Source organism: Archocentrus centrarchus, chromosome 10 (assembly GCF_007364275.1).
Source record: "Archocentrus centrarchus isolate MPI-CPG fArcCen1 chromosome 10, fArcCen1, whole genome shotgun sequence".
Lineage (NCBI taxonomy): Eukaryota > Metazoa > Chordata > Actinopteri > Cichliformes > Cichlidae > Archocentrus > Archocentrus centrarchus.
Window position 1 is genome coordinate 13,578,750 of NC_044355.1, and position 22,741 is coordinate 13,601,490.

The window sequence follows — 22,741 nt, forward strand, 5'->3', positions numbered from 1 at the left end:
AGCATATATGAGTAATAGATATAACAGGCCTTACCTTTACCCCAGTAACCTTAATGTATTCAGTGTTCATTTATCCATTAATATACTTTAATACAAGATATAAAAATAACAACAGTAAATACCAATGTAAAAGTGATAAAAATTCCCAACAGTAGTGCAGAAAAATCCCAGTAGATCAGCAATTTCTGAAATACTCCAACAACCTTGCCACATTCAGAGTCACTTAAATCACATTTTTTCCTCATTCTGATACTTGGTTTGAACTTCAGCAAGTGACCATGTCTACATGCCTAAACATATTGAATAGCTGTCATATGATTGGCTGATCCGATATTTACATTAATGAGCGGTTGAACAGGATTACCAAATGAAGAGGTTGGTAAATGTATACTTGACTGCCTTTTAAAAAAAAATGAAGTCTTCAGTGATGGACTGTCACAATGTCTCTATACAAAAGAAAGAGTAAAACAGAGGCCAGTGGGCTGCTGTTATTAATGTGTGTCTCTACATGAAATATTACTACACACCTTTCATAAATATACCCCTTCATACATGCTGCAGGCAGTGTATAGTGTTTAGGACGGTTGGAGGATGGTTGTGTTGTGCACTGTTAATGATGTTAATGATGCTGTATAATAGCATTCACATTACTCTGAACGACGGCATTTAGTTTTTGATAGAATAACAGGATATTAAAAGATTCAATTAATGTATGCCTTGGGTGGTAGATACTACAGAACACAGCCCACAAACAACAAAACAAAGCAATTTAAACAGAGAATTAAGTAGTTTTGATGGATAGGTTTTACTGTCACCTTGTGGCCAATAAGAAGTACTGCAAACCTTCCAAGGCACATTTTTCATTCTGCTGATGAACCCACGAGTAGCTCAAAAATCAAGATATAGTCTTTGGTTTCAGTATTTTAATGCAAACAATACAAAACCTGCTCAGAAGACAATAACCAAGCGTATACAGCTAATTTAAATAGCTGATTTTTTTTTTTTTTTTAAAAAGAAGCAATACAAATCAAAGCAATATCTTTAGAAAAAACCTAAGAGATAGATCCAGATGAAAAGACTCATTCTTGCAGTGACATTGTGACCAAAAAGTTCATGTTTCTTCAGCATCATATGGCACAAATACTCAAAATATGACAATAGTCTGAAATCTTAAAAGTCTTATGTACAAGATAGCTTCATAAGTATAAGCAGTCAGACTTGATTTGACTCTGACATTAATTTATAAGAATGTAAGTTACAACTGTTTTTTTCCCCTTAGTTATTTTTTTTTATTACAAAAATAGTATGCAAACTGGTATTTAACATTTTTCTTGCCTCTTTTTCACAGATGCTCTCACTTAAGAAGAACCTTTGGAACTCTCAGCTTGGTTAGTAATCAGCAAAGATCATTTAATATCAACTAAACTAAAAGACACTGAGGTAAAGTAATTTGCTACATGTTCTTTACGTTAACACTGCAAACTGATCACCACAAGGAACACAAATATTATATTATCAGACTTTACAGCGCCATTAACTATACAGCTGAAACACATGCAGCACCAGTAATAACAATATAATGGGAATGACATTACTCTCCAATTCAGTAGAAAGATCATTATTTTTGATTTATATCTATCTATATATATATATATATATATATATATATATATATATATATATATATATATATATACATACACACACACACACACACACACACACACACACACACACACACACACACACACACACAAGAGCAGTCTGCTGAAATACAGTATATGTACAGTGGTATGCAAAAGTTTGAGCACCCCTGATAGTTTTCATGATTTTCCTTTATAAATCATTGGTTGTTCAGATCAGAAATTTCAGTTAAATATATCATATAGCAGACAAACACATGATATTTGATATTTGAGAAGTGAAATGAAGTTCATACAGTAGGATTTACAGAAAGAGTGCAATACTTATTTTAAAAAAATCAGGCAGGTGCATAAGTTTGGGCACCCTTGTCATTTTATTGAAACGACAAGGGTGCCCAATACCTTTAGCACTAATTATTGGAACACAAAATTTGTTTTGTAAGCTTATTGATCCTTGACCTACATACACAGGTGAATCCAATTATGAGAAAGGGTTAAGGTGTCCAAGTGTTTCTCCTCTTTGCATCTTCTCTGGAGAGTGGCAACATGGGAGCCTCAAAACAACTCTCAAATGACCTGAAAACAAAGATTGCTCAACATCATGGTTTAGGGGAAGGATCCAAAAAGCTCTCTCAGAGATTTCAGCTGTCAGTTTCCACTGTGAGGAACATAGTGAGGAAAGACCACGGGCACAGTTCTAGTTAAGGCTCGAAGTGGCAGGCCAAGAAAAATCTCAGATAGGCAGAGGCGAAGGATGGTGAGAACAGTCATAGTCAACCCACAGAGCAGCTCCAAAGACCTACAACATCACCTTGCTGCAGATGGTGACACTGTGCATTATTCAACTGTTCAGCGTAATTTGCACTGTATGGCTGTATGGGAGAGTAAAGCAGAAGAAACCTTTTCTGCATGCACGCCACAAACAGAGTCGCTTGAGGTATGCTAAAGCACATTTGGACAAGCCAGCTTCATTTTGGAATAAGGTGCTGTGGACTGATGAAACTAAAATTGAGTTATTTGGACATAACAAGGGGTGGTATGCATGGCGGGAAAAGACAAACACTTGCTACACACAGTAAAATTTGGTAATGGTTCCATCATGCTGTGGAACTGTGTGGCCAGTGCAGGTACTGAGAAACTTTTTAAAGTTGAGGGTCACATGGATTCCAGTCAATATCAGCAGATTCTTGAGAACAATGTTCAAGAATCAGTGACAAAGTTGAAGTTGCGCTGGGGCTGGATACTTCAGCAAGACAACCACCCTAAACACTGCTCAAAATCTACTGAGGCATTCATGCAGAGGAACAAGTACAATGTTCTGGAACGGCCATCTCAGTCCGCAGACCTGAATATTATTGAAAACCTGTGGTGTGATTTAAACTTAATTTCACTTCATAAAAAATATCACTGTGTTCATCTGCTATATGATAGATTTAACTGAAACTGCTGAGCCAAACAACCAATGATTTATAAAGAAAAATCATGAAAATTATCAAAATTAAAATTATCCCAAACTTTTGCATACCACTGTGTGTGTGTGTGTGTGTGTGTGTGTGTGTGTGTGTGTGTATATATATATATATATATATATATATATATATATATATATATATATATATATATATATATATATATATATATATATATATATATATATATATAAGAAATGTTTTATTAACCTACATTTTGTGTAAGTATGCATGGGAAAACAAATAACAGACTTCTGCTGGACCTAGTACTGATCATAGCTTCAGTGAGTTGACCTCTATGATCTGCTGCAGGATGTTGTCTACATCACCGGTCTCCAAACTGATGCCAGTCAGGTCCAGCTGGGGGAGGAGGGCTGTGAGAAGCACCACCACGTTGTTACGGATGTCATGCAGATTCTCCTGTACAGATCTGAGAATAGGACAGATCCATCACTACGGCTGGAAACCCGAACAACTCAGATTTCACATCCAGTTAAAAGAAACTAAAGAAGAAACTTTTGCATAGTGTATAAAAAAGGTATAAAAGGGGACAACTAGAATGTTTGAGGATTTCCTTTTTTAAAGAAAAAAAAACAAAAAAACCCCAAACTGTTTAACTTGAAGTGAAAGAAATCACAGTCCAGACTGATACTCATTTCAGTCATCCATTTATGAACACTTACCTTGTGAAGATGAAAGTAAACAGTAAATCAAGTTATAGGCACTGAAGTTACAACACATACAGCTTGCATGTCCACATCTGTATAGCGCACTCACCTGTTGTCTTCATAGGCCTCAGTGTCACTGACTCTCGTCCTGCTCTGGTTGTCAGTCTTCTCCTTCCTCGGTCTGCTGAACTCTGGCTGGTTGTTTGCATCACTCAGGGCTTTCAACCCCTGAGGTCCTGTAGTCAGGCCAGAGGATGAAGTGGAGCACTGATGGACAGTAGAAGATAAATTACATTTGTCATTTAGATTCTCATTTAAGATCAGATTTAAGTGGTTTAAAATAAATCATGTTCAGTTGCCATATTTGTCCTTTTTCTCAATGATTCACTTGTGATTGATTTGCTCATATGATTACTGTAACAAAGCACTAACCCTCGCAAAACTACTTACCGAGGCGATCAAAGCTTAGTTCAGCACTGATACTTGGGTTTACTTTAAGTTCATATATTTTAGAGGTTAAATTCAGCTCTTCAACTAAATTCAATTTTAGTTATATAGCGCCACAACAACAGTGCTTTATATTGTAAGGTAAAAACCCTATAACATATAACAGCAACCCCAACAATCACACTACCCCATGAGCAAGCACTTGGTGACACTGGAAAGGAAAAACTCCTTTTTAACAGGAAGAAACCTCTGGCGGAACCAGACTCAGGGAGGGGCAGCCAACTGCTGCAACTGGTTCTGGCTGAGGGGAGGGAGAAGAGAGCAGAGAGCAAAAGGACAGAAGGCAAATCATAAAGGGGATTGCTAATGACTAAATACAGTGGTGGCATACGAACACATCGATAGTGAAAAGAAATGACCTAATGCTGGTCCTACAAACTCTATACTGTGGAAAATGTATGTTTCCATTTAATTCAAATATTAAAAGCTATTAAAAACTGAATATGAAAAGAGGCCCATCTCACACCCAAAATAAAAATCATCTGAGAATCAAAAGCACGAGTGCCTTAAAAGAAAAAGAGTGTGATTTCATTTACCCTTAAACTACCATCACTTCAATGACCCTAAAATAACTGGTTATAAATGGTGCTGACCTCAGCTATGTCTGTCTGACAGCCGACCTCTTTGCATCCTATCGGTTTAACCAGCCCCACTTTTGGATTTTCCGCGTTGCTGTCAGCAGTTGTCATCGTTCCTTGAGTTGTCTTGATGATTTCCAGGCCTAGAAGGCTCCGGAGCTTCTGGGCCTCTTTCTCCAACGCATCCAGCCTCTGCATTTTAGCTTCCCGGTTACCCCCTTCTGGTGGCAGCAACCTGCTCTGCTGTCCTTCTGTTCGGCTCAGGGGCGACACCATCACAGTCTGCGTGGAGGAGGGCGAGTGGATCCACGTGTTGCCGGTGTGGGTTTGCGGTGGGTTTGTGTCTGAGTACTCTACCCGGCTGCTGGAGTCCTTTTTATTTTTTTCTGGGGACAATGTCTTGAATGTATCTCTTTGTTTCCCAGGATGAGACTCCTCTGCTGTATCTCCTGAGTCAGGCTGGTGAATCTCCCAAAGGTACCGCTTCTTTTTGACACGATAACATAATGAATCAGACTTCCTTTTGAAGCTACAGAAAACAAAGGTCAGTCAGTTAATTTAACACTGATAAAGGTGTATTTTTTTTAACAACAAACGATGCATTCATTACATTATTTCCAACCATTATCCAAAGCATAAGTATCGACTGATACACTTGGATTAGGCTGACTTTAGATTCTTTTTATCATTAGATTAATTCATCCCCCACCTTAAAGTGTCTAAGTGCTCCTCTTCTTTCTCCAACGTCTCCCTTTGTGTGCTTTTCGTGTTGTCGCTGTCTTCATCTTCAGGCCTCATATCACTTATCTCCTTTTCCTCGGGCATCTCTCCTTCATTTATTTCATTCTTATTTTTAATGACTGCGTGTCTTTCAGCAGACGGGTCTTGCGTGTCTGTGTCTGACTGTGACTGCGCATCGTCATTCGTGCATGTGTCATTTTGATAATCATCTGCAAGGTGCTCTGTACTTGTATCATCATGTTTCACTGCGGTGGGCTCAGAAGAACTGCGTAAGAGGATTTGACGTTTAGACACTTTTTCCTGTAACTCAGACACCTGCAACAAACACAGCCGAACACACCTTTGAAGTATAGTACGATACGCAACAAAAAAGCAAAAAACCAAACGCAAACTTCACATACCTCTAGTGATTTTCGTTTTGTGCCTCTGGAATACTCTCTGCAAGATTTAAAAAAAAAATGCTCTGCTTTATCCAATACAAAGATACTTTTCTTTGCTTTTATTGTGCTTTAAAAATGGAATTTGACCCCAAGACAGCCATCCACTTTTTGAGATTATACAATGGTTGATCATTCTACCAACAGGTTAGATTTAAGTCTCCCAACAACTATTAGACTGAGTGCCATAAAAAAGACATTAATAGTAACCTTTTTTCATTAATCATCTTCAAGTGCATGCTACACTAATTCCAATTTAATTTGAAAGATTGTTTCTGTGCAGTTGGGTGTCAGTGTGCACCGTTTTTGAATATGATGCTGTACAGCGGTGTTTAAACTATTTTGGGCAATTTTGTGTGGTCTTAGGCTGGAAAACATCAGCAGTATCTGGCAACACTGAGGCAAGCATCGCCAGTCTGCTGCAGGGCTAACAAAGAGAGACAAATGACCATTCACACCTACACCCAATTTAGAATCCCTTAGCAAGCATGTCTGAACTGCGGGAGGAAGCTGGGGTACCCATGCAAGCACAGAGAGATCATGCAAACTCCACACTGAGTGGTCCCACCTAGGTGATGGAATTAAACCGGGAACCCTCTCGCTGCGAGGAAACAGTTCTAACCACTGCACTATCATGAGGAGCTGATTTACTGATTATATTGACTGAATTACTGCAAACAATTGACATAGCCAAACCTATGAATAGGTAAGTGTGTCCAAACTTTTGACTGGCACTGTATTTGTGTGCACAGACTTTCTCTGTTTTGAACTTAAACAAGAACCACTTGAGATCAAGACTAAGTGACTCCCACCTAATGACATTTTATGCGTATCTACCACTGCTCCCAAACCAGACCTGCCCCGAGTACCTGTGCCCTTCACATTAGGTAGTTTACCTGTTGAGCTGTTTTCAGATAGCTTTTATGTGCAGGGTTCATCTTAATGGTTACATTTGCTTACTTAATTTTTGTTTTTGGCATAAAAATGAAAATATTAAAAAACTGAATTAATATCCATCTTTTTTGTTTATAATAATGTCATCAGGACTGTTGACCCTCAGGCCCTTTCACATTATCAAATCTGGCCCTCCTTGAAAAAAGGCTTGGACACCCCTGCTTTAGAAGCACTGCAGCAGTTTATTTTACTAAAATGGGAGCAGGCTTAAAAAAGAAAAACTATGCTGGATCAAATAAGACCTGAAACTGGGAATCGAGACCATAAACTCATCTGGAAAGTGTTTACTTACTAAGGTCATAAAGGAAGTGAGCAGAAGGGTTGTTTTCTTATAGACTTCTATACCATCAGATTTATTTGCAACCTAAGTAGTTGCCCCCTGTTGTCCATTAGGAAGAATGCAGATTTAAGGCACATCCATCTTTCATAGACCACAGTTACTATTAAGTAGTTTGAGTTAGTTTTGGTTATATAGCTTACTTATTTCTATGAACTAATGGCTGTTATTGTGTTGTCTAACATCCTGCAGCCTATCTTAGCATATATGTAGCTAACAGGTTTCTGTAAACAGTTGCTAAATTCAAGCAAATTAGACATTACCCTTTTTTGTTTGCTTCTGCCAAAGTGTGACACCGGTCATAATAGAAATAAAATATTAATACTAAAAGCTCCTTTGCACTGATAAGTAAAATGTTCCCATATTTTAAAGGGCTAACAGATTCTTAACTATTAGAGTATAGCAGAACAAAATTTTCTCAGATTGGTAGACACGCATGCATAGTCACATGGACAACTGCCGGAAATAAGTGCATGAAACTGACAGATAGAAACCACAAAATGGCATGTGAACCCACATGAGCAAGCACGCATGCAGAAAGAGCAGCAGTGTGATATATCCGTCCATGTACGAATTTTGAGAGTTTGAGAGTGTAAAGAAATGGGAATTTACAGTTTCTTGTGGCTTTTCTGATAGCTTGGTGTTAACAGCTCCTCATTCTCTTCTGCTTCCTCTGGTGAAGAGCAGCTTCTGCAAAGGCAAAGCAACTCGTGGTTACATTCAGTTCAGTCAGCAAGGATGCCCACACACTGGCTTATGTGACAGCTCAAAATAACATTCGGCATCATCCAAATTATGAGAATGTGAGCATGTGTTCATCTCCTTGTTGTTTTCAGTCTTTTTGTATGGACAGCAGAGAGATCAACATAAAAGAGGGAGGGAAAGATAATGCAAAGGACATGTGGGGATTAGACAGGGCTCATGTTCGAGCTGTTAACCACAGGGAGAACTAAAATATGACCATGCAGTTTGATATAGTGACCACTGATGCTGTAGAAGCTAAAATATCACAACCTTTACTCCATAGCATCAGACAAAAAAAAGAAAGAAAGAAAAGTTTTTCATAAACTGATAATGCCAGGGTCTCCACTCTGTGCTCTAAGTTCATTAAGCAAATATTAAAATGTGTTAAACCTAGTAAGATAACCATAATAACATGCTTGTGAAGTTACCCTGCAGTTTATTAGCTTCAAATGATAAAATAATTGAGCTTTGACTGGCCTCCTTGCAGTGAAGTATGGGTGCCAATTTTCTTTCGGGAATAAATGACAAAGAAGCAGTGAACAGCAGTATGGCTTCATGCTGAGAAAAAGCACAAGCTATTTGGCTTGAGAATGTTGATGGAGAAGTATACAGAAAGGTCAGAAGGAGTTGCACTGTGTTTTTGTGGATTTAGAGAAAGCACGTTATAGGGTGCAGACAGAGGAAATGTGGTACTGCATGAGGAAGTCAGGAGTGGCAGAGTAGTATGTGAGGGTAGTGTAGGCTATGTATGAGGACAGCACGACAGTGGTGAAATGTGTGGTAGGAATGATAGATAGGTTCAAGGTGGATGTGGGATTACATCAGGGATTGGCTCAGAGCCCCTTCTTATTTGCAATGGCGATGGATCTGTAATGAGAGTAGGAGGCAGCTGCAAGAGAGCCTGGAGGAGTGGAGGTATGCACTGGAGAGAAGAGCAATGAAAAGCCAGCAGAAGCAAGACAGAATGCATGAGTGTGAATGAGAGAGATTAGACAACATTAGAAATAAGTACAACAGAGGGACGGCTCAGGTTGAGTAGTTTGGAGACAAAGTTAGGAGGGGCAAGGCTGAGATGATCTGGACATGTGCACAGGAGGGATAGTGGATACAATAGACAAAGGCTGTTGAATACGGAGCTGCCAGACAGGACGAAAAGAGTAAGAACACAGATAATATTCCTGGATGTAGTGAAGGAGGACATGCAGAAGGTTGGTGTGACAGAGGAGGATGCCAGGCATGGGTTGAGATGGACCAGCTTTTGCATTCATTTATGTAAACAGAATCCCAAAAATTGTGTTTCTTATTCAAGAAATTAGGGCCATTAAAACAATGAGACATAATATGAAATACATAATAAAAGAGAAACACGCATATCCAAAAAATTAACCAGGGTGCTGGATCCAAGCAAAACTCAATGAAAAAGGAGGAGGTCCATCAGTATTTAAAAGACTTTTAAATACTGATGGATTAAAATTTCTCAAGGAGCTTTTTGGTGTGCGGACCTCCTCCTTTTTCACATAATATGAAATACCCACCTGTAACGTGAATTTGGGTTCTGGCTGCAGGTCCAGCTTTCAGGAGCAATTTTGTAAAAGCCTTCAGGGATGCTTCGCCACTTCAGACACTCTTCACACTGTAACCACATGGGACCCCTGTAAATACAACAGCTGTCAGTAAGCAGTTGTTATCAGTTCTGAACTATTTTTTTATCTCTGAGTTTAGATTTGTGCACATGGTAGATCTCTTCAAGAGATAAAATGAAAAAAGCCACGAAATTATTTCAGGCTGAGTGTGTCATAGGCGAAGTTCCCTGCCTCTGTAATTTTACCCTGGCAGCTCAGTCTCAGTCCTCTGGTTTCAAGCCTTGGAAAAAAAAAGATCAATTTATCAAAGTTACATATTGTAACTTTGATAAATTGCCAGATTCTAGCAGGCACTGACCTGCGTCTTCCTAAACTGTGGAATGAAGACATGTTATTTAGACAGTATGCAGTGATGTGTAACAGATGAAAACAGGCTTCAGAGTACATTGCTTTTTTTTTTCAGCGGGTGTGTCAGGAGTGTTAGCTTTTCAGCAGGGACGTGTATATAAACCGCCTGTACAAAAACGGCAGCTAGTTGATTTAAAAAAAATAAATTAATTAAAAAAAAAACTACCACAGGTGCAATACCTGGTTAGCATAACACAGTGTTCAACACAAACCATTAGTGGTTAAAAATTAGTTTTGCTATATTTTTTCATTATTGATTCTACAGTGTTGGGTTTTTGTTAAGTGTTTATTGAATTTTGGTTATTCTTTTTGTCATTTCCTCCTTCGGTAGTACTGGTTGCCTTGTGCGTCTAGTTTTTTTGGCTTCCTTTACTTTTTCGCTCCTGGAACCATCTACTTGCATCTTATGACCAAACTTTTATTTGCTTTTCCTGCATCTGAGTTTTGCATTTGGGCTTTTTGTTTGAACTAGACGTTAGGCTTGGCACATATTTAGAGTCACATGAACCAGATGAGTGCACTACAACTATATCTGTAGCTAGCTAGGTCTGAGTATAAACCGATGTGTATCGTCTTACTGACCACTCCAAGTGCTTAAGACTACAAGTCTCATATGACAAGGCAGTGCTTTATTCTATACACTTTAAGCACTTTGTCTACCCTACATTTGTGGCCAGTTTCGAGTCACCAGTTAATCTAACACACTAGCTTTGGATTGTGGGTGGAAGTAGCTGCAAACTCTGCACAGCGAGAGCCCCAAGCAGAGTTCAAACCAGAAACCTTCTTGCTGTTAGACAACAGGGCTAACCACTGCAACACCACACAGTTTTTTAGCACTAAAAGCACATTACACCAATTTTAGCATTACTTCACCGGTTCCCGGTTCATTTTCAAATTATAAAATTCTTTTATTAGTTTTAAAATGTTTTTAAATGACCTGCTCCACCCGTACACCCCCCTCATGCTCACTCAGATCAGCTGTCACTGTTGGCCATCCCAAAGACAAAGAGGAAGTTGACAGGTGACCGCGCTTTTTCAGTCGCTGCCCCAAAACAGACAGGCTGACTCACTTTCTGCTTTTAACTCCACTCTTAAAACCCATTTCTTCTCTTTGGCTTTTAACTCAGTCTGAAACGTTGGCTCTTATTGTTTATTGTTTTAACTGCAGTTTTATTTTATTTTATTTTTCACTCTTACTATTTTTATTGCCCTAACCACGGCCTTCTGTGTGTATGTTTTAAATGTTATAATTATCTTTTGTTTTGTTTTTGTATGCATTTTAAACTTGTTTGTTTTTATTTGTGTGCAGCACTTTGGCTTTAAACATGAAGTTGATTTGAGAGTTGAGTAAAAATAAAATTTAAAGATGGATTTTTTTTTTTTCTGCTGTATGGCGAGAAATGGTGCAAGGGCAGGGGCAGCCTGTTGCATAATCAGCACTTCAATAATGTCTATAAAGCAGCATTGGGACTGTAGCAGGTGGGTTGTGTGTGAACAGACACACTGAATACCATCTGATAATAGAAAGCAATGACAGACATGCAAGAAAACATTAACCTGATAGACTGTCTGCAGTTATGGCATATCGTATGAAATATCCTTTGTTACTTTCATATCAGGCTATTACTTCATAATGGCAACAACACTGACTACAAAACACCTTAGTTAGGCAATAGACTCAGTATTAATAAGCCTATAACTCTGTTACTCCCAAGCATTGTCATTCTTTATTTATGGCTTGGTAAGATAACAAATAACCCCAGCTTAATTGTCAGGTTTCATACATTAAAGCAGTATTCATACAATTTATCATTTGTTTATTATATGAAAGCATCACACCTACCTTACAGTGAGCTATCAACATTCTGATCATAGGGCTAATTTAACGATACCCATTTCTATTTTCTGACCTCACTCTTCTTCAAACTCTGGCCCTGACTTCAGCTGTGAAGAAACACTGACACTTACTCGTCGGCATCCTTCTGAACGTCCTCCTCATCTCTGTCTAGAGCCTGAAACTCTCGCTCTCTGGCCTTCTTCTCTGTCACCTCTTTCCAGTAGTCGTTGAGTTTCAGGCCCAAAGCACCGAGGGTGAGTCTTGGGAGTAAAAAGAGGAAAGAACTGTAAATATCTTTAACCATGTGCACAAGTACGACTATAATAGGAAAAAAATTCAAGGTCAGTGGCTGAAGAAAACACAATCAAAAGACTGCTATTACTGATAGACCACGTGCTGCGAAACACCAACCCCCTGCAACAGCCACACATACAGGCACATACACATACAGGGTGAGACAAGTAGTTCTAACTCCACATCCCATACTCACAAAATAAAAACAAAAACATCTCAGATATCTGACTTGTTTTTGTGCCTTTACCTGTACTCTTTGGTGTACTCAAAGTCTTGTTTGTTATGAGCAGGCTTCAGAAAATTGCACTCAATGACGCCAATGACTCCGATGCCTGCCCTTTGACCTGAAGTCTGGAGGAAATTTGAGAGTGACAGTTAAGCAGACGCAGGTGTCTAGAGTGAACACTCTGCTCATCGTGTCTGAAGATACACAGTGTCACCATTTTCCTTTACCTTTAGCTGGCAGCCCACTTTCTCATACGCCTTAATGAGACGGTTCTTGTGGTACATCATAATCCCATAGTGGTCCTTGTTTTTTGGGTTAATCCCAAAGGTCACTTTCACTTTGTCTTTCTGACAAACACCAGTTAAGGCAACAGTACTGGACATTGTCAAGTTTTAAAATAATATCAGGAAATGTAATTTTTAAATCATTAAAAGGATATTCAATTAAATAAATAATTAATAATTAAATCTTTTACTGGAAAAATGTGAAAAAAAAAATCTATGAGAAAACATAATGTATTCACAGAATGACATTAACATTAACACTGATACACGGCACTAATACAAAACTCCAGTTCCAAAATCTCAGTTCTTTATAAGTCATGAAAGACAAAAAAATAAGCAGATATAAGACCACATGAATTGGCACTGTGGAGCTTGTCTGGATTTTCCCTTCATGAACATCTGTTAAATACCAAAAGTGTTTTTCCTTTTCTTTTTTTTAACCGCACCCCAGTAAAGTAGCACAGTTGATTTATCTCCAACAGTCACAAGGATCCCACTTCCTGTTTACACTTTGAATTTTACATGCAGCGTAAGGATACACTGAAGTGGGGTTTGTAGACGTCATGCTCGATGTGTGCCAGCCTCTTTGCTACCAGTTTGGCCAGGATCTTCTTCCCCCTCAGTATGATCTGTGTCCTCGGCTTCAGGTACAAGATACTGAGGTAGGCCTGCGATAACCAAACAAAAGGAAGAATGTAAAAAAAATAAAAATAAATAAATGTGAGACTTAAAATTGAAAATACTAAATACGAAATGCTGCGTTTTTGGTTTTCTGAAAGATGGTTTATTATTTAAGCTGTAGCCCTTTCATGCATGAATTATGAGAACCTCAGTCAAGATTTTTTTTTCTGAATGTTTTTATTTCTCTTTAGGCAAGAAAAAAATGCAATTAAAATTTTGTTACAAATATGTCCCCTCAGCTGGACACCATGCATTTGACTTTTCAACCAGAGAAATGTGTATTTAACACACCACTAACAGAAAATGATATTGCTTCCTCAGATCGACTGTCACTACTGCTAATATTGACTAAGACTGATTCTGTTAATTACATTCAAATAACAAATAAAAATAAAAAATCATCTCCCCATGACTGGCCAATCGGTAGCAGTGTATGGGATGATGCATCCACTGTGTTGAATGATATGCAACTATAACAACAAAACACAGGCATATACAAGGGAACAGCTTTGAACAGCCGTCCACTGTAGCGACCACTATGCATGAAAAAAATGATTTACAAACTAAATGTGAAATCTTAAAATTTGCTAATTATTATTTACAAATTGCAAAAAAGGCACTTTTTAAATGAAACTGGGGCAGTGTTACTACAAAACCACAAGGTCAACAGTTTGCCTACAGTAGTGCGGGGAGAGTCTGTCTGCCTAACAGTAGAAGACACTCTTACACCCAGCCCCCAACACACAGTACTTGCATGGCTTACCCACATGTAAACCACAACCACCCTGAATTTTTTTCTAACCCTGATCATAACCTTTAACACTAAAATGCTCCCTAACAGGTCCCAATGTCCTAACAAACCTTAATATAATACACTGTACAAAAGCTCAACCATGATAACAGATGATACATGTTTTTAATACCCACTCACCCTGAGACTGTAATGCATGTCTGGGATGTTCTGCTCAGCTCTCAAGGATCCGCTATTCCTCAACCCCTTCTTCAGCTCTTCAATCTGAATCTCAGGCAAACGAAAGTCACTCGGATCAGTCTCAAAGTCGAGCTCCGACTTACCATCTTTGGCTCTTCAGGATAACATAAAAGAAAGTGGCTGTTAGAGCATGTAATGGTGCATCAAGTTTCACACTGTAATACCCATCTATAAAGCTTCTCAGATGGCTTTGCAATAAATTTAATTGGCAAGGATTTGTAACATAAAGTGACTGTATGCTTTCACCTCCTATTGTATCTAACTGTCATGATTTGTATCACTTTGGGTCATCTTCAAGTGCAGTAACTGAAATGTTGGATGATTATGATCATTGTAGTGACCCCTTTCTCATTCTCCAGCACGAAGAGGAAGTGGAATCGAAGGTGTGAGAAACCTGACCTGCTTCTTCTTAGCACTTTACAACAACTTGACTCCAGTTTACCATTTACTCGTAAGAAATTTAAAGTGAAAAAAAAAAAGAAGAGAATTCAAATCTTCAATTTAGGAGGTTCTCTGGTCTTCATGTGTGTATTTGAATGCGGGTCACTTTGCATAGATTTGCCTAAAACTATGCTTATACAAATACCACATATGTGTGTTTAAACCCACTTGTCTCCCTCTGATACTGACTGTGCTTCCACAATCCTCAATGCCATGTGCTATTTTCAACCTCTAGTAAACACGCCAACTTAGAAACTCTAACCAAGACGCTCAAACTAAACGAAGAGTGTATTATTTTTGTGCTTATCTGCTTTGTTGCACAGAGTTAGACAAAATGACTGACATGACAGTTATCTATCAAGATACTATGGATTTATGTTTATGCTCTTGGTGAAAAGAAGATCTTTATCATTTAGAACACTCTTATCATGCACTTCCAACTTAATTCCAACATGAACACATGATTCTGACCTGCGGATATTCCAGATTAATATCTTGGTGCCCTTCTTGGAGGGAATGGAGTCGAAGTGTTTGTGTATCTGCTCCAGAGACTTGATGATTGAGTGTTCGAGGACAGCTGCCAGGCTGGCCTGTGAATCTTCAGTCACAACCAATGACTGTAGCACCGAATTAAGGTCAGGACATAAGGGAGCATGTATGGTGATAAACATTTTCTTCAATTTCTAGAATATTTTTTTCTTGTTGTCAACCTCGGCTTTGGTCTTCCGATTTAAATTTAACTCAGTTCCTTCTGCAGCATTCAAATGAACTCATTAGTTCTCACGCCAAGAAATCAGGAAGTCATACTGATGCAGAACAGCAAATTTACATAGTAAACCTAATATTCAATGTTATATTCTTTTCCCATTCTCTTTGCAAAGGATATTGGTTTGCTGGTTGAAGGGGACAATGGGGACGATGACAGCCTGGGCTTTGATGTTTTCTAGGTATGTCTGAGACAGCATTCCTACAGTCTGACAGCCGCCGTTCTTGGTGAAGATGAGTGCGTCACGCCCCAAGCGCATGGAGCCCGACTTAAAGCCATTCCCATAGACGCCGATGGCCTGCTGACTGGCCTTGCCTGAGCCCTTTTCTGTAAAACCAAAGCTGGGTACAAAAGTGAACAAGAAAGTGAGCAATTGTTGACTGTCTAACACCGCAAAACAAACTGGGAAGATAAAATTAATCTAACACGAATGTGACACACACTGGCACATGTGGGGCCTTTATTGGTGAGTGTGTGTGTCTGTGGGTTAAATACAGAAAAGAGGAACATAATCAGTGTGTAGGATTACATGTGTTCCTGTATTTTTTTTGTATGTGAACATCACACGTATCTCACCTGAGCATCTTGTGCAGTTTGCTGGGGGTCATGCCGCTGCCATTATCGGTGAAAGTTAGACAGAGATGATCAGCTTCATTAACTACATCAATCCAGATCTGTTTAGCGGACACACCGGGATCTGAGGCATTGTCTACAAGGTGACAGAAAATTAGAAGTAAGAAAAAAAGAGAGAAGAACGTGGGAAGGATAGTTTATTAAATGCCTTCCTAACATTACTTTACAATGGAAACTTCCACTGTAAGGCATAGTCCAAGTGATACAGACTGTAGAAGGTGCCCCACGCTGCAGGAACAAAACATCAGATCTACAAATCTATTGCTGTTTTCTGGTTTCACAAACTCTGGATGCTACTACATCTGCATTGATCTACACTTTTTATTTCCAACAGAGCTGGTAATCTCATCACGCCGAGATCAACAAATATTAACCATGTGGTGACAGAACTTTCTGCAGGGTGATTGCTGAGTTTTGTGAATTATTGTGCGCTTCTAACAAGAAACACGTGCTCCCTTTGTTGTGCCTAAACTTCAGCCTCTACTTTCACGTGCGACAGCGGTGCGTGTGCACTTGTGCAGCGCTCTCACGTCACTGTTCCGGTTAAAAACCCCAGCAACCAACAGACGGTCAGCACGTCTGAACCAATGAGAGCGCACAGAGTGGAGGAACAGCAATGTTGACAGCCGAGGAGCAAACGATTTGTGTCACATGAAATATTGTTTTTGCTACATATTCAACAGAAATTAAGTCTTATACATTCTGTCAAAGATAATCAAAAATGTTGAATGCTCACAAGAGAAAAGAGCAGACAATGCAGAAAACATCACCGCATTTAAGCAGTTATTAATATGACTTCCGACTGCAAAAGGCCGCATAAAATAGAATTAGCTCCTTTAGCATTACTTAACAACGTAATTTTTACCGTAACGCATTGTTAGCGACTATTAACTAACATGTTTAGGCGTGTAAGCGTTAAATCGCTGCGAATGTAAAAGAGGAAGTCCGTTCGGTCCATTTTATCACCAACACAAATGTCTGCTCAACACGCCGACTTTATATGCGACAGCGGAAGAGCGCCGCGAAAGGAAAAAAAAGGAAAAAGAAAAGCTGCAACAGGCAGGTGCGCACAACTGTGTAAAGTTTTTATTATGCACTTCATATCGCCTACCTATTAATTCTGCCACAGCGCTGAAAGGCCAGGTATGGCTTGTAGAGTTGCTGTTCAGAAAGGAAGGACTCATCTGGAGACAAAAATAAGTCAGTGTATTAGTTTCACTTGCTCTTTTTTTTTTTTCTTTTTTAAAGAACCTTTAGTGAACGTTTTCTAACGTGACAACAAATACAAATAGTCTATAGAAAGCATCTGAAATACTTACAGAACTCAGGCGAATCCCATGCTCACTTAACCTCGCCATGTTTTACGACGGAATATTTTGCTTCTTGTCGTATGAGCTCTCTGTGCGCAGGTACGTAACCACCCTCAGCAGTGGGCGCGTCCTTGGGGCCTCTGTCAAAGGAAGTCCGTCGGCTGCACGCTGCAGCAGTGAGAGAGAGAGAGACGCGGCTGAGGGATTTTTCTGCAGATCTTATTTTAATATGACGTTTGACTCAATTCTTACATTTGTTCTGAAATGTATATAGTTATCTTGTTATAGCGCTTATGTTTGAAATTTGCTATTATTATTTTTAAGTTAAAAATGACAGTAATTCAGCTGCAAACTCAGTTAAACCGTTAAATGGCCACTTTATTAGGTACACCCGTTCAACTGCTCATGAAAACAAATGTGTAATTCGGCATATCTGCATGCATTTAGGCATGTAGATACAGTCTAGATGGCCTGCTGAGCATCAGAATGGAGCATCAGAATGGAGAAGAAAGGTGATTTGCGTGACTTTGAATGTGGCCTTGTTGTTGTTGGTGCCAGATGGCCTGGTCAGACTATTTCAGGAACTACTGATCTACTGGGATTTTCCCACACAACCATATCTAGGGTTTACAGAGAATGGTCTGAAAAAGAGAAAATATCCAGTGAGCAGCAGTTCTCTCTTCATTGATGTCAGAGGTGAATAGCCAGACTGCTTTGAGCTGATTGGAAGTCAACAGTAACTCAACCACTTGTTACAACCAAGGTACGCAGAGGAGCATCTCTGAACACACAACATGTTGAACCTTGAAGCAGATGGGTTAGAGCAGCAGAAGATCACATTGGCTGCCTGTCCTGTCAACTAAGAACAAGAAAACTAAGGCTACAGGTTGCACAGGGTCACCAGTCCTGAACCATAGAAGATTGGAAACATATTGCCTGGTCTGATGATTCGTGATTTCTGCTGTGGCATTCAGATGGCAGGGTCAGAATTTGGCTCAAGGAGGGGCAGTCATCTGTTGCAACCAGTTGGTGGTGAGGGAGAGGGAGGGAGACAGGACAAAAGACATGCTGTGGAACAGAGCCAGAGATTAATAATAACTAATGATTAAATTCAGAGTGGTGTATTAACAGAGTAAAAAGAGGTGAATGAAAAGAAACACTCAGTGCATCATGGGAACCCCCCAGCAGCCTAGGCCTATCGCAGCATAAATAAGGGATGGTTCAGGGTCGCCTGATCCAGCACTATTTATAAGCTTGATCAAAATAGAAAGTTTTAAGCTTAATCTTAAAACTAGAGAGAGGGTCTGTCTCCAAAATCCAAGCTGGGAGCTGGTTCCACAGAAGAGGGGCCTGAAAGCTGAAGGCACTGCCTCCCATTCTACTTTTCAGCATCCAAGGAACCACAAGTAAGCCAGCAGTCTGAGAGCGAAGTGCTCTATTGGGGTGATATGGTACTATGATAACTTTAAGATAAGGTGGGGCCCGATTATTCAAGGCCTTGCATATAAGAACAAGGGTTTTAAATTCAATTCTGGATTTAACAGGGAGCCAATGAAGAGAAGCCAATATGGGAGAAATATGCTCTCTCTTTCTAGTCCCTGTCAGTATTCTAGCTGCAGAATTTTGGATCAACTGAAGGCTTTTCAGGGAGCTTTTAGGACAGCCTGATAATAATGAATTACAATAGCCCAGCCTAAAAGTCATAAATGCATGAATTAGCATTTCAGCATCATGTTGAGCCTGGATGTTTCTAATCTTAGAAATATTGCACAAATGCAAAAAAAGCGGTCCTACATATTTGCTTGAAGGAAATATCCTTGTCAAAAATGACTCAAGAGCCCTCACAGTGTTACTGGGCCAAGGTAATGCCATCCAGAGTAAGTATCTGGTTTGACACCATGTTTCTAAGGTTTGTAGGGCCAAGTACAATAACTTCAGTTTTATCTAAATTTAGAAGCAGGAAATTAGAGGTCATCCAGGCCTTTATGTCTTTAAGATATATTTGCAGTTTAACTAATTGATGTGTGTCATCTGGCTTCATAAGTAGATAAAGGGTATCATCTGCATAACAATGAAAATGTATGCAATGCTTTCTAATAATACTGCCTAAAGGAAGCATGTATAATGTAAATAAAACTGATCCCAGCGCAGAACCCTGTGGGACTCCATAATTACCTTAGTGTTTGAAGAAGACTCCCTATTTACATCAATAAACTGGAGTCTGTTAGATAAATATGATTCAAACCACTACGGCATACCTACGGCATGCTCTAATCTCTGTAATAAAATATTATGGTCAGCAGTATCGACCGCTGCACTAGCAGGACAAGCACAGATATGAGTCCACTGTCAGACGCCATAAGATCATTTGTAACCTTCACTAATGCTGTTTCTGTACTGTGATGAATTCCGAAACCTGACTGAAACTCTTCCTCTGCAGATGATCAGTTAGCTGTTTTACAACTACTCTTTCAATGATTATTGAGAGAAAAGGAAGGTTGGAGATTGGCCTATAATTAGCTAAGACAGCTGGGTCAAGTGATGGCATTTTAAGTAATGGTTTAATTGCTGCTACCTTAACAGCCAGTGGTATTTAGCCAATAGAGATACATTGAGTCTTGTAGGAATGCGGGTCTAATAGAGATGTTGATGGTTTGGAGGAAGTAACTATTGAAGTTAACTCAGAAAGATCAGTCAAAGAAAAAGAGTCTAAATAAATATCAGCAGTACTGAAAGTATAGAAAGATACATCAGTGAGATGGTTATGAATATTTTCTCTAATGGTTAAAATTTTATTTGTGAAACAATTCATGAACTCACTACTAGTTAAAGTTAAAGGAATACTCGACTCAACAGAGCTCTGACCTTTTGTCAGCCTGGCTACAGTGCTGAAAAGAAACCTGGGGTTCTTGTTTTCTGTGATGAATAGTAATATGTCCTAGCTTTACAGAGGGATTTTTTTTTTTTATAGAGCAACAAACTCTTTCTCCAGGCTAAATGAACATCTCCTAAATTAGTGAAATGACATTTCTTCTCCAGCTTACAGTTTATCTGCTTTAAGGTGCACTTTTATGAGTTATACCAGGGAGTCAGGCACTTATGAATTGAAGCTTTCTTTTTCAGAGGATCCACAGTATCCAGAGTCACAGTGAGGATGTAAAACTCTTGACCATATAATCAATCAATCAATCAACCTTTGTGGAAGTAGAGTTAAGGTATATGCTCTGCATTGTGTTCGCACACGGCACTGAAGAGCATAAATGTGAAAGCATCAGTCCATCCTGCATTACCAACACTAGTTCACACTTTGGTTCTCATAATACCACTTGAGCATCATTTAAATACCACAGCCTACCTGAGTATTATTGCTGACCATGTCTATCCCTTTATGACCACAATTTACCTATCTTCTAATGGCTGCTTCCAGCAGGATAATACACCATGTCACAGAGGTCAAATCCTATCAAACTGGTTTCTTTAACATGACGAGTTCACTGTCCACTGATCTCAATCCAATAGAGCACCTTTGGGGTGTGGTGGAGTGGGAGATTTTCATCATAGATGTGCAGCAATTGTGTGATACTATCATGTCAGTATGGACCAAAAACTGAAAGGAATGTTTTCTGTATCTTGTTGAATCTGTGCCATGAAGAATTAAGGCAGTTCTGAAGGCAAAAGGGCATCCAAGGGGTACCTAACAAATGTAAATTATGTAATTAGTTTGTGCAATAAAAACAATTACTTGATGAATTTTATATAAAGGTATATGTATTGTGGGATAAGCTCCATCACCGACCGGTCAACATATTCTCACTCATTCCCAGGGCACAAAATACTGTTGTTTTTTCAAACTGCTGGTGTCTCAGAATTACGCACCTGGGGTCCGTGGGCATGAATGCAGTGATGCATGTGTTATGGCACTAGTGAGAGTGGTTTCACTCGTAACTCACTGTATTTCAGTCTAACCCACAATCTTTCCCTAAATCTAACCAAATAGCTTATGGAAATGAATATTAAGTGAAATATATAAGTGAGACAGCAGACAAACCACAGCTTTCAGTCATGATTAAAGTTGCCATCACTTGCATCTTTAAAACAAGCATTAGAAACAGAGGCTGTCATGGTCCTCCAGTCCTCCTGTGTTGGCTCACCCATTCTATCTGTCTCTCCTCCTTACTTTCTCTGTGTGTGTGATAGCTAACTACACCCTGTCCTTCCTCTGCTCCCACCCATCAATCACTCCTGGAATTAATGTACTCACCTCTGGTGATCGTCTGATTGCTTCTTGGCTAGTTAAGATGAAGTAGGACTTTCAGTCAGCACTGGATTGTTAAACTGGGAACAGTTAGTGTCGTTGGCTTCTTCTTCCTGAAAGTTTGCTCTGTGACACTGCCTCACCTGTTTGTTCTTGTCTGCACAGGAATCCAGCCCTGCCTTTGAGTGAGTTAGAGAGAGAGTAAGCCCTGAGGAGAGTTTTGCCTGTAGACTTGTTTTGGATCCACTAATTGGAAATCTACTGTCTAACCTTGCCTCTACTTCACTGTAAATAAACTTTTATTCTGACTTGTATCCTGAGTCCAATCCGCTCCATAGATTATGACATCAGATTAATTATAGCAACCTAATAACATTTACAAAGTTTTTATTAACCATTTACAAAGTTTTGTAACCATCAGTTGCAACTTTACAGTGGTTTACAAACTAATCATTAACAATTAGTGAACAGTAATAATCACTGTTGAGAGTAAAACACTGTTAACTAAAGTTTAATTAACTATCAATTTACCATTAACAATGTTATTACAAAGTGTTTTTTACATTTAGTGTGTTTAGAAAGAATCTGCTGAGTTACCAGTTAGATTTTGCAAATAGGTCAGAATCATTATTACAAAGCTGCACAGTGGATGAATATTGCATGCAGGAATAGTTGAAGAAGCAGACAATCGTAAACAAATAGCAAATCCAGGAGTTCAGCAGCTATCGCTTGTTAATTAGCATATTTTTAGAATGTGTGAGATTCTTTTATTCATAAAACAAATCACTGTATACTTAGTTAAACTTCTGGGATTTAGGAGGGCCTGTAATGTTTTGGCAACGGTGGCTCCTACTGTAGTGGTTTACACATCTGCCTAACAAGCAAAAGCTCCCTGGTTCCGTCCTGGGAGGAGACACAAGTCTTGATGTGGTTGTGTGAGGAAGTTTTACTCTG

General features: G+C 39.1%; 1 protein-coding gene across 1 annotated transcript; it reads right to left on the reverse strand.

Moving 5' to 3' along the window:
• Window positions 1-3,332: 3,332 nt before the first annotated feature.
• LOC115786878 (MORC family CW-type zinc finger protein 3) lies at window positions 3,333-22,159 on the reverse strand. The gene is made up of 18 exons (XM_030739349.1): window positions 21,794-22,159; window positions 17,542-17,700; window positions 17,334-17,406; window positions 16,166-16,298; window positions 15,710-15,930; window positions 15,295-15,442; window positions 14,323-14,476; window positions 13,250-13,378; window positions 12,654-12,773; window positions 12,448-12,551; window positions 12,038-12,166; window positions 9,614-9,730; window positions 7,947-8,024; window positions 6,008-6,044; window positions 5,575-5,921; window positions 4,881-5,394; window positions 3,890-4,047; window positions 3,333-3,542 (listed from the first exon to the last, which is right to left on the reverse strand). The coding sequence occupies exons 2-18, from the start codon at window positions 17,578-17,580 to the stop codon at window positions 3,386-3,388; spliced, it is 2,658 nt and encodes an 885-aa protein (XP_030595209.1). The 5' UTR covers window positions 17,581-17,700; window positions 21,794-22,159; the 3' UTR covers window positions 3,333-3,385.
• Window positions 22,160-22,741: the final 582 nt, after the last annotated feature.

Excerpts from the sequence above, each read along its gene's own strand:
- LOC115786878 (XM_030739349.1), bottom strand. The coding sequence starts at position 17,580 with ATGGCGAGGTTAAGTGAGCATGGGATTCGCCTGAGTTCT. Across the intron at positions 13,379-14,322 it reads ACATGCATTACAGTCTCAGG|GCCTACCTCAGTATCTTGTA; the intron begins GTGAGTGGGTAT and ends TGGTTATCGCAG. Across the intron at positions 4,048-4,880 it reads GTCAGACAGACATAGCTGAG|TGCTCCACTTCATCCTCTGG; the intron begins GTCAGCACCATT and ends ACTGTCCATCAG.